At 41.1% G+C, this 12,295-nt stretch overlaps 1 protein-coding gene across 2 annotated transcripts in view; it reads left to right on the forward strand.

Annotated features, from left to right (window-relative positions):
• Positions 1–12,295, forward strand: part of SLIT3 (slit guidance ligand 3) — a 495,956-nt gene that overhangs the window by 357,629 nt on the left and 126,032 nt on the right. For both annotated transcript variants that reach the window (XM_071569998.1, XM_071569999.1), the window contains 2 exons: positions 1,981–2,124; positions 4,649–4,812. In XM_071569998.1, coding sequence (XP_071426099.1) covers positions 1,981–2,124; positions 4,649–4,812 — 308 coding nt within the window. The remainder of the gene's footprint in view (positions 1–1,980; positions 2,125–4,648; positions 4,813–12,295) is intronic.

The raw sequence follows: 12,295 nt of genomic DNA on the forward strand, positions 1-12,295 counted from the left end.
TTTACTTCTGATGGAGCCAGTGGGAGGTTGGATTAGGTGTCAGGGAAATACAGATTCCAGAGGGGTCAGACTAGTGCTGCTTATGATTTCATAAAATTGTTTTAGCTATTAGTTCATGCAAAAATGTAACCTCATTTATCCATCATTGCCTTCCATGGGATTTTGTCTTAACTAATGTTAAACTTGGTTTTCCACAACATGTAAAGGAGAGAATTCAGGCTGATCAATACTGACTTTGTGTAGGCTGGAAAGGTGAGTTCCCCTCTGAAACCCTCTCATTCCAAAGCATTCCTGTTCTCCTTGAGCTCTCCATACTACTCATGCCCCCATCTCCTGTGTATCTCAATTCCTGGAGCCAATAACAACAGCAGGAGCAGAGAACTGCAATGAGTGCACAACGTTCCAAAAATTTCAGGAATACAAAGGCAGAGGAAGCACCTTCTGAATTACTTTTTGGAGTAAAAGAAAAGTGTTATGTGCTCTAACAAACATGGATTTCCTCCCTGAGAGGCTGCCCTGGTGCCTCTCTGCTGTAGATGCAGCGTGTTCAAAAGAGAAGCTCCCCATGCTCTGAGGGGTATTTAAGGTGGTGCATTGGCTTGCTGAGAAATAGAGGTTATATTTTCCTTTTTTCCTATAAACATCTCTGTCTTCTGATTTCATATTAGTGTGGTCTCTCAGAGAGAGCCACAATGATGCAATATTAAGCCCCTCAAACTCATTGACAAAGGAAGAATTTTGCACCCAAGAGCACTAAGTCAATATATATTGTTTTGTAATTTACCATTTTCCTTAGGCTGAAAGTAGTTTAAAGATGTGGATTTTGGCTTTTGTAAGAAATATAGATAATTTCCTGCCTATTTTCCTTCTGAGTGTAAGATACCACCTATGCAGATGACAGTGACAACTTAAGTGTTCTTGTGTTTGATTGTCTCAGCAGGAGATCCAGCTTGTTGGTGGGTTTGTATGTACTTGTTATACAGGCCAGAACTCTGGCTGGGTGAGCTGAAAAAACTTGCACAAGTGCTGTCCAGGACTTTCTGGCTGAATTGCTCAGTACTACTGGCTGGTTGCTGTGTAACTGTACAAAATATATTTTCTAAAAATGATTTAAATTGCTTTTTGTGCTGCCTTTCCTCAACTGCACGGGAATCTGGTGTGACTGGAATGGAGCAGGTTCATACCATTTTAGTACAGGTGATGTTGGAAGGGTATTCAAGTGATCACTGGACAATGATTCTGGAGAGCCCTTGCTTAAAGCAGAGCCACCTTATCAGGTTGCTCATGGCTTTTTTTTAGTATCATCTTGGAAACCTCCAACAACAGGGACTGAACAGCTCCCCTGGCCAGCCTGGTCCCCTGCTCACTGTCCCCAGGTGAAGGGAGTTTGCCTTGTAGTAGGTTTTAATCCAGACCTTACACTTCTCTTCTTGTCTCTGAAACACTTTTTTGTTTTCTCCTTCCATGACCAAATTAACCCTGCACTGCTTATCAAGACATTTCAAACTCCTAAAATTTCAATTAGACTTAAGAAAGCTGCTGGCAGAGAAAATTGGGGAGGAAAGGGGTTTTCTCATTGTTGACTTTGTGTTTGAATGTGTGCATGGAATAGCAAGGTGGGAAGTATTTGCTGTTTCTGTGTTTATTAAGCTGAAGGCTTCCTTAAATATTTGTGTGGAATTTTGAACAAATTCAGAGAGCACTAGGCATACAAAGCCCCCCAATATTTCTGTATTTTTAGATGCTACATAGATATTCATATCTATACACACTGTTACTGTGTGTTCCCCAGCTGTGAGAGGACTCATGTTGACTGTGTTTTTGTCACCTTTTAAATGTAACAGGCAAATGAAGACCTTTACATGTGAGTTGGCTTTCATAACTTGGTTAATATTTTTTTACATTTAACCCCAAAGTCCAGTCTATCTTTATTTGATTACTACGAGATGAGTGAATTCTAAACCTTTCCTCTGTTTTCAGGCTTCTCAATGCCAATAAGATCAACTGCCTGAGGGTGAACACGTTCCAAGGTCTGCATAATCTCAAGCTGCTGTCTCTGTACGACAACAAACTGCAGACCATCAGCAAGGGGCTCTTTGCCCCTCTGCGGTCGATCCAGACGCTGTGAGTATGTGGCACAGCACAAACGACAGCTCGCTCTTCCCACCAAAGATGTTGCTTGTCTTTACATCTGACAGCAAGACAATTTGGAGGAGACATCAGTGTAGCAGCCCCTCCTTTTCTCACGGAAAGAAAAGGAGTAAGAAACAGAAGTATGGCATCAATTGGCAGCAAGGCCAGCTCTCGACACAGCCTGCCCATAGTGACACAAATGTCATAAGTGTTTGAAGTCCGTCCTGTTTGTTGGGAAGATAATATGTGCATTTGACTCTGTAAAATATATGAGCAGCAGATTCTGTTAGAATCATTGCCTAACAGTTTTTAATGAGTTAATGAGTTGGCATCTCTCCTTTCTGGATCTGAGTCCTGCTCATTGACCATGAGAATGATCCCTGTACTGGTGTATATTTGTATATATATGTGTATATGGTTGGAAAATGTCTGACCTGGGCATGACGTAGACAGTGTATTTCAGCTGACATTTCACTTAAGAGAAATAATATGTTGTGTTATTTGATCAGTGAAGAAAATCCACTAAACAGTTTCTGACAGTCTTTAAATAGGAGGCATTAGAATAGGGATCCAAAGCAAAAAATATAGAAATGACTCAATATTTTGTAGAAGGAGGTCTCATCCTAAAGCTGTGAGTAGTAAGATAATAAGGTAAATAGTACTCCTTCAGAGCTGGAGTTGGCAGTCACATATTCCAGTATTAAAATATGTATGGATATGTATGTATATAAAAATAAATACTGGAATATACATGCACATTATGTACATATATGCACACACATACTATAGTGTTGGAAATTTTTGTATACAAATGCACATTTATAATTTAATACTGGAAATGCATTGGCTAAATTAGTTTTGTGAATCTTTTAATTCATACACAGGTGAACTAATAGGGAGTGTTTCTGCCACCTCCTCAGGCAGCCATAAGCACAGCCTCAATTTTCCAGCACATACATGGCCAGTATGTGTTGCTGCAAACCATTAAGGCATTGGCATCATCATGTACAAAATCCCCCCTGTCCTACCCCTCCAGTTCTGTATATCTACACTGATATAAACAGGGGCCACAGGGAGGGTTCATTTGCAGAGGTGTATAAGGTTGGGCAAGTTAAAAAACAAGCAGCACCTCTAGGGTATAAACATTTGCCCTTGGTTCCCATGGGATGTTGTTGGCATTCCTGGTGGCCCTTACCTAGAATGGACTTTTTGCTTCACACCAGGACATTTTGACATGAAATATTTTGATTCATGCTCCCATTTTTAATACTCCAAGTGTTTGCCAACATCTGTGTTTATTCTAGACCTACAAACCCAGACCCATATATTGTCTCTGTGTGCTTGGTTGGTTTTTGGCCCTTTCTCACCACAAATGGCTCTACTGCAACAGTAATTTTGAGTTTCTTCAGGCCCTCTCAGCTCTGTGCCTTCCCTTCCCACTCCTGGGCAGGCATTGCCCTGTTGTATTTTATACTTGTTCTGTTAAATGACAGTTCATAACTATAACTACAAACAGAAAAGAAGTTTCTACGTGTAGAAAACAGTAACAGAGGCTATAACTTTACACCTCTGTCCAAACCAAATTGAAACATCTGTCTTTTTTTAAACTGTCTTTGCAGTTATTGGAGGGCTGTGTCCTGCTCCCTTGGAGGTCAGAGGGGCTCATACAAATTAGCTCAGCTGGGACCAGAATCTGGGCTCTGGGGAAAGACCTGACAAACTCTCCTGATTCAGAGCTCAGCTTTGCCAGGCAGAATGAATCACAACAGCAGCAGAGAAACACTCTTTCTCTCTAAGATGCTCCAGCAGGTTTCTGTTACCAAAGTCTAAATACCTGCTTAAAATCACTGCTGTAATACTATTTCCAGTTACATAAGAAACTAATTGTCCAAATTTTGGTGAAGGATAAAGTTCTACCTTGCATAAACTTCAGTCTTATAAGGCTTTTTACTCCAGCAAAAAAATACATATAAGGGGAATACTATTGATGAATATAAGGATATATTAATTTCACTCCCGTGAAAAGAGCTCTTTATCCCTTCTGGCTTTGCCCAGAGGTCTATGGAGCTTTACTGATTCACGTTTTGATCCCTGGAAAATTGAGCTTGCTGATAAAATTTCTTTTAAACCAGGATACAGAATGATCTTCAGGTAAGGTGCATTTCTCTCCAAAGGCAGCATGTTAAGTCTCCGCAGAAAACACAGCTCTTGGTAGGCAGGAGATCTGTGTCCTTTAGAGGGACTTTACGATCTGAATTTTTGTTTCCTGTCTGAAAGGACTTGCAGGAGGCTTAATGAGCTGCGAAATGTGGTGGCTCACAGAATTCTCTCATTCATGCACAGCTCTGTGTGCTTTCCGCCAGACCTGGGTGGTTTGTTTTTAGGGGGGTTTTCTGGGAGGGAAGGAAGGAGGTTTTTCAATTACTCCACTCCTCAGGTTCGCGTTTGGTGAAAAACGGTGATGGAGTAGAGTGTCCCAGGTCACTCGTGATTAACCACGCCATCCTTCTTGCAGCCATTTAGCTCAGAACCCCTTCGTGTGCGACTGCCATCTGAAGTGGCTGGCTGATTACCTGCAGGCGAACCCGATCGAGACGAGCGGCGCTCGCTGCAGCAGCCCCCGTCGCCTTGCCAACAAGCGCATCAGCCAGATCAAGAGCAAGAAGTTCCGCTGCTCAGGTAATTCGGTTATCCAGCCTGCGCTGCGCTCTCGATTCAGAAATAAGCGGGGCCACAGAGCCCGCTAATCCAATCTGCGGGACAGTGTTGGCTGTAATGGATATTAGGGAGCATCTCTTCAAATTAAATTTGGGAAATTCGGTTAGGTCTCCAGAAAGCCAATTAGCTTATGGATTAAAATAAAACAAAATAAAAATTAAAAAAAAATACCAAAAGGCAGTCTATATCTGTCTTCTCTGCATGTCTCTTAAAAACAACGATAAAAGCTTGTGATATTTAATTGTAAAGCATTACTAAATTATGAAATGTTTAAGGAAAGCAGTGAAGGTGTATGTGAATTCATGTGGCAGATGTCGTGTTTTGAAGGTGTGGAAGGGGGCTGGGTTGTCGTTGTACTCACCCAGAACTCTTAGTGACCTAATGAGGGCTGAGCTCTAATAAGTTCTCAGACATAAAAGGCTGAGAACAGCGTGAGTGAGATTTTTATACAAGTGGCAATGGGCATTTCTGGTCTGGGGGTGAGGGGATGGCATCGATTCATGTGCTTTCAGAGACTGACCATCCTAATATCCACAAATAACATACATTAATTCAAGTAAAACTCCTGGTAAGATTTTTGGTTACAGGTTTTGAATAAAATTTGGATCCTAATTTAGGCAAAAGTTTTATGTTGTGAGTTAGATGGGAAAATGTTTCCACTCGAAAATACCCTCCAAAGTCATATAAACAGCTTTTTTCAAACCTATCTCTTCTTTATGGTTCAGCTGTCAGCAAAAGGACATTTGTTGCCCTGTACAGCAGGACTAACCAGCTGACTGCTTTGCTCTTCCTGTGTTTGGCTCTTGGTTATATTGGTTAGATGTATTTTATATTTCTGCCTTTTTGTGTATTGTAAAGACACGCAGGTTTCAGTGAGCAAATCTATTAGTGTGTGCTGAGAAGAAAAATGACTGTTATTGATGGAGTACCTTGCAGTGTTTGCTATGAAAATGACTATGATTTTCCCTTTTTCCTCTGAAAAGAAACATGATTAATTGTGTTCCTGGTGGTAAAAGATTAATGACTCTAGATTGGGATGCAGCATGAAGCTGAGTGGCAGCAGCCCAAAACAAGCTGTTGTGCTTTGTGCATCTCTGAGAGCAATATGCCAGCTAAACCTTCCCTTTATGGGGAAAATAAAATAAAGATAACTTCATTTGCAGTCAGCTTTTCTTGGGCAGCCTTGTTAAGGTCCTTAATCCCTTGTGACTCAAACCACAAAATTTATTATCAGACCTGAAATTACGACATATTTGGTCTAGGTTTTTGGATTGTGTCCATCATAGTAACAAGATAATTAGTCAGTAATATTCATATTTAAAGAAACTGGAAATGAAAATGCATAAATATAATTTAGAAAGCAAAGTAGACTGCAGAAACAGATCTGTATGAACCTGTACTCAATTTGCCATTGTTATTTTTTTCTGCTTTTGGTAATAGGCTGGAGAAATTAATGTTATATATGTGCATGCATGCTTTGAACAATGGGACAGGTGATTGGATGAGGCAAACACCATCTGATATCATTTAGGAAAAGTCATAGCTAAGAAGAGTTACAGTGCAGAACACAGTACCTGGTGATGCTGAGAATAATATTTTGTGTGAGTTCTTGTCTTGGGGGTCCTTTCCTTCAGGCATGAGGCTGTTTTTCCCTTGCTCTGCAGCTCTACATCTATATCAAAACCACATGGAAAAGGCATAAACCTGACTTATTAAGGAGAAGAGCAGGGATTGTACAGCTTCAGAACAAAGATTTCAGCTGGATGGAAACTAATGCTATTCAAAAGCTCAATAGAAAAGATATTCTTGCCTGTAGAGTTTCCAGATGGCAACGAGGTACATTGAACTCGACTCGCTGTCTGCTCACATGAGACAGGGGAACGTCTAATGGTTTAGAAAATCTTAGTTTGTAAATCAATCCAGAGCACAGACATCCTTGGCACCTGTTCTGCTCAACTTGTCCCTTTGAATCATAGCTGCTTCAGGCTTGGCATTCAGCAGGAATTTTCCATGTTTTCATTTTGAGGAATATGTTTCATCCCAGGATTTAACACAGCACGTCTCTGTGCAGAAATGTCCACGAGCTATGAATCTTCATCATTCAGAGTATTGAGCAGTGCTTTGTGTTATCCAGGGATGAGTCTGCACAATCCCACCAGGATGGCAATGCTTTGTAATTGTCAGTGTCCTTGCTGGCTGTGGGATTCTCCCCCTCCAGTTTTCACAGCTTTTGCTCAGTGAATGAGAAAAGAATTTTTATTTTAAAGGCTTTTGTAAATACGTATCTCTTTCCCAAAGGATTCTTATTTCAGGATCCTTGTATTTTCATGTGGTTTATTGAATGCATTTGGTACATTTCAGTGGTCAGAATGTTGGGTTTGGGGTGGGGGGTGGACAAACACAGGGAATATGAAGGGTTGGTTAAGGAAGCAAGGGGAGGATTTTATCCTCCCCTGGTCTCTGACCTTTGAGAAGAGATGAGGATGCACAGAAAGTGGGAGCCCTATGGGAGCAGAGGTTCTCAGCCAGTGTCAGGGTCACACCAATGAGCAGTTCAGTCTAGCTGAGCTTAATACTTTGGCATCAGGGAAAGGACCAGTTGGGAAGTCATAAAATTCTGAGGTTGTCCTGAAGCAATTCATGTTTTCCACATTCCATTTTACAAGGGCATGTAGTGACAGGACAAGGAGGAGTGGTTGTAAACTGTCAGATGGTCAGTTCAGGTTGGATATTGAGAAGAAATTCTTCCCTGTGAGGGTGGGCAGGCCCTGGCACAGGTTGGGCAGAGAAGCTGTGGCTGCCCCAGCCCTGGAGTGTCCAAGGCCAGGCTTGGACAGGGCTTGGAGCAACCAGGTCTAGTGGAAGGTGTCCTGTCCATGGCAGGAGGTGCAACAAGATGATCTTTAAGGTCCCTTCCAACCAAACCCATTCTATGATTCTATAATCATAAAGGGGATTGTCAGAAAGAATCTGGCATGAAAAGAATGTGACTGTTCAGTAAATGAAGGGAAGAAAGGGAAGTGTTTTTTTAATACAAGGATAGGAGAGAGGAGGGGTTAGCAGGGACAGGGGAGAAAACCTGAGATGTCTGAATTTTCATCAGTTTGAAATGGTGAAGGAACACCAAGAGGCTCATGTCGAGAGTCCACACTCAGAGATGCAGATGGGCTGAATAGAACTGTATTTGGTAATTAAATGAAACTGTGAGGACAAAACCAGGCAGCACAGTAAAAAAGTTCCAATCCAGAAAACTTCATTCTGCACATTGTTTCCTTCAGTTTTCCTTCCAGCTCCCCAGCATCATTTCAGATAGTATTTAGCAGGAAGTGTTTCTCTTGTTTTTCCAATTGCTCACTTTTTTCAGTTGAGGCACTTTCCCCAGATGCAGTTTCCTCCCAGCACCAAATGACTCAGGCTTTTACTGATAAAGTGGAGCAACATCTGCAAAGGTTATGAGTGGCCATGGAAGGAAACGTCTGTGCAACAGGTAGATAATGTACATAATTCTTTTCAAAAGGAGAATTGGAAGCATTATAGCATGAAATGAAGGAACAGCAGGGAAAGGGGCATGTTTTTGCCCAGGGCTGTGAGGCAGGCAGAGCTGTTAACTATACCATCAAATATGTTTAAGCATCAGATTGCAACAGATACTATTTCCCATGATTTTCTGCTTTCCATTTAATACAATGCACAAAAATAATAACAAACTTCCCTGTCGCTCAACTGTCTCCCCACAGCTTGAGAATCCAAGACTAAATATCTGAGACTTTCTCTTGAATGAGAAATTGGAAGAATAGGCTGTAACTAATTCACTCTTCTGTTTAGGAAAGGGAAATATTGTCATTTTCAGTGGCAATAGTGAAATTCTGATGATCATTTTCCTTTTGTCTGCATCTGTCCACTATGAGCACACCAGGATCCAATGGTGCCCTCCAGCCTTAGGTCCCTGGAGGTCCCCATTCTTAGTAAGGGTAAGGGGGGAAAAGATCAGCACAAATATCCCACCCAGCAGCATTTGATTAAGTTCACTACACAGCAGTTTTGTTTTCTAAAGCAGCACTGGGCTTTAGGAGGAAGGGAAATGAATCTATAAGCAGATTGTGTTGTCTCTGTGGTAGCTTATTGTCACTTCAAGAGTTGGCAGGATCCTTGATTGCTGTGTGACACTGTGTATGAAACAGCTTTTGGAAAGAATTGCCCTTGTATTCATCTGTATATCTATTCTTCCCTGTGATGTGTTTGCATTTTTTAGTGCATTGTGTTTCAAAAGCGATGAAAGTTCCCCCTGCTGTACTGACACAAACCATCTCTGATAATGATCAAAGCAATGTGTATCTACAAATATCATATCACAAAAGCTTTTTATCTTCTAATTCCTGGAAATAAGACTCTTATAAAGAAGATTGCTATTGGAAATACTATGAAGTCAACCTGTCTTCCTGCTTCCTCCTGCATTGGGGCATACATTGTGTCTAACTGGCTTTAATTAGTCACTTTAGTTCCAGTACAATCAAGAGCACAGAGAAGAACAGGACAACAATGAACTGTGTGCCAGCTCTGTTCTGTCCTTTTTGGACACTACTACTAGCTTGCTAATTTAGGGCTAATGTCATTCCTCTCCTGTTATCCCCTATTATGGGATGGCAATGTAGTTGCTTTTTGGTCACTCATAATTTGAAGGCATTTGGCCAAGCCTCTTCTTACTTAATTGCATTTTTCCCCCTAATTCTCTGTGTGTCTTTTCCAGTCTCTGTCCTCGTCCAGGCTCACCTTCCTTGGGTTACCTGTCTGCTTTGGAACAGAGTTGCTGTTACTTGTAATCACCTGAAACTTCCTTCTCTCTTCTCTGCCTTGTTGCACCCTTAGAAGCAGGAACTGCAGTGGATGGAGTCAGGGGAGCACAAGTTGCACATCAGGACTTTTTGTCCAGTCCCTACAGCAGTTCACACGTTTCATATCCCTTGGTCTCCCAGTGTTATCCCCCTCTCTGCTCTTAGTGAAAATGCAAACACTATTTAAAATCTTTGAGCTCTCAAACTGAAAGCTGCAATGTATTTTTACTCCTCAACCAGTGTTTAAAAGGCATGAAGGGTAGGTGAATTTAATCCAGATCTTACACCATCTATCTGACTGAAACACTCTCCAGTTGTTCCTGTAATTTTCCAATCACTCTGATGACAACTTTACAAATTCCTTCCATCTTCAGTAAGCAAATAGTCGTTTACAAACCAAGAATTCCTCTTCCTGCCTTTAGCATATTCTCTTTGATGGAAAACACTGATATCCACCTGCTCCTGTCTGCCTTGTGCTACAGGGACAAGAGGTCAAGCTCCAGCACATTTCTCATCAGGACTTCCCTTTGAGTGGAATGAGGGAAAGGTTAGAAAACACTGGTTATGATTTGGACAACTGGAAAATTAACTACATTCAGATTTCTCTCTGGGTTTTGGGTTGGAGTTTGGTTTTGTTTGTTTATTTTTTTTGCCTGTGCTTTTAAATGCTGTATGTTCTACCATTTTTCTCCCCTAAAAGACACAAAGACTCAGCAAAGGTACCTTCAGAAACTCTCTGAATATACCAAAACTAAGGATACATCTGTGGGGCATAAGAATAATTCTATCTGAATGGAAGGTTGTTTAACAGCAACAAATCACCATCAGATTAAATCCTACATTGTACTCTTAATTATGAATATGAATTTTTCACTGCACAGTGTAACCAAGTATATTTGAGCTTTGATTTGCATGAAATCTTTCTGAAGTTGAAGCCATTAGGGAACACAGTACAACTGCTATGACTAATGGTAATGGAACTAAATTCCCTTGCACTGCAGAAGTGTTCCTGTTGTTACAGTAACTTGGCTGTACTGCATGCTGGTTACAGCCTTCCCTTTTCTGCACATCTTTGATAGCAATTCAGATCTTCACATTAAAATTTGTGCCAGTTACTCTAAGCCTTCACTAGCTCATGATGGTGAAGGGTTCCTGCACTGCAGTGGGGGAAGGCTGGCAGAATGAAAACCATTTCACTCAAGGAAGCATAAGCTTAACATAAAACAGGTGGGTCTGTTTGGCAGAGAGGATGGTTCTTAATAAGGAAGTAAATTGGCATGTTCCAGTTAGAAGGTTTATTTTAGGCCAATATCCTTATTTGCAGTCATAGTAAAGAGGCAATGAAAGGAGGGGAGGATGAATGTTGAGTCACAGTTGCATCCATATATCCATAATCACTTAGGCATCCAAATAACAGTTGTCCTGGATTGCCCATGCAGCCAGAGTACAGGGCTGCATAGATTCCTCACTTGGGATCCTAATTGCCCTCTAGAGGTGTCTTCATTAGCTGAGTGATGGATTGATCTTGTAACTTCAAAACCTGAGGTGGCACAAAGTTTATTCTGCTCTCCCGTTGCCATTCCACGTGTTGAGATTAGGCTGAGCAACACTTACCAGAGATGCCAAGGTAGCACTTCTCTGTGTCTAGTGGTCACTGGAATAGGATAAAGAAAATAATTGGAGAGGCTCTGGCATGAAGAGAGCAAGTCAGCTAAAACCAGTGCCAGGATGGTGGTGCCTGCAACGGGGCAATAAATTTTTCATCTGATTATTCTGAGACTGCAGCAGTGTCCTGAGGTGGCACAGCTTGATGGGACAGTTAAAAATAAGGTCCTACATAAAAATTCTTAGCAAACTGCAGGTTCAGTGACTGATGAACAGAACCTGGATCTCAAGAAGTGAAGTACCACTTAAGAGCAAGCCTTGGGTGTAGAAGGTCTCTAAAGGAAGGGGTTTTCATGGAAGCTGGCAAATATCTGGAGACAGAATCACTCATTTTTCAGCTTCTTTTGTGCAAACATTTGTGGGATCATCTTAGGCACATCCAAAGGCTTATGGAATTTTTTATTTTAATGTGTGTTTTCCTGGTACTTTGCCTGTGTTGCATCCAAGGGACATAAATTAGGGTTTTCACAGACTTTCCTTTGTGTGCTGGTACCTCTTGTTCATTGCAGTTGATGATTAGCTTAGGCAGTTATTGTAAGTGGTGTTTAATTAGTGCAGCAAAGGAACAGAGACTTGTTCAAAATATTCTCATGGGGTTTCTCAGGAAGACATTTGCAGAGCTCTGACTGCATTTGTTTCTAGTAGGACTGAAAGAGTTCATTGACACTGAAATCACTGAGTTTATTACAGATATTCCACTTAATACTGTAAATCAGTATATAATATAAAAGTCTTTGGAAGATATGAGCTGTTACTTGTCATTGTTTAACAGTACTGTGGATGAATTTATTTGAAGAGCCCTGGCCAGAATTGTTGTTTTTTTAAACCAGTGTAGGAATAAGGATATAGAACTCTGCATCCTTCTTCACTGGAGCCACACAAAATTACTGACAGGAATGCTAGTTCTAGATATAATTTATAAATAAATGAGGTGTGCATTCCGGGGT

This window comes from Pithys albifrons, chromosome 15 (genome assembly GCF_047495875.1).
Source record: "Pithys albifrons albifrons isolate INPA30051 chromosome 15, PitAlb_v1, whole genome shotgun sequence".
NCBI classification, from domain to species: Eukaryota; Metazoa; Chordata; class Aves; order Passeriformes; family Thamnophilidae; genus Pithys; species Pithys albifrons.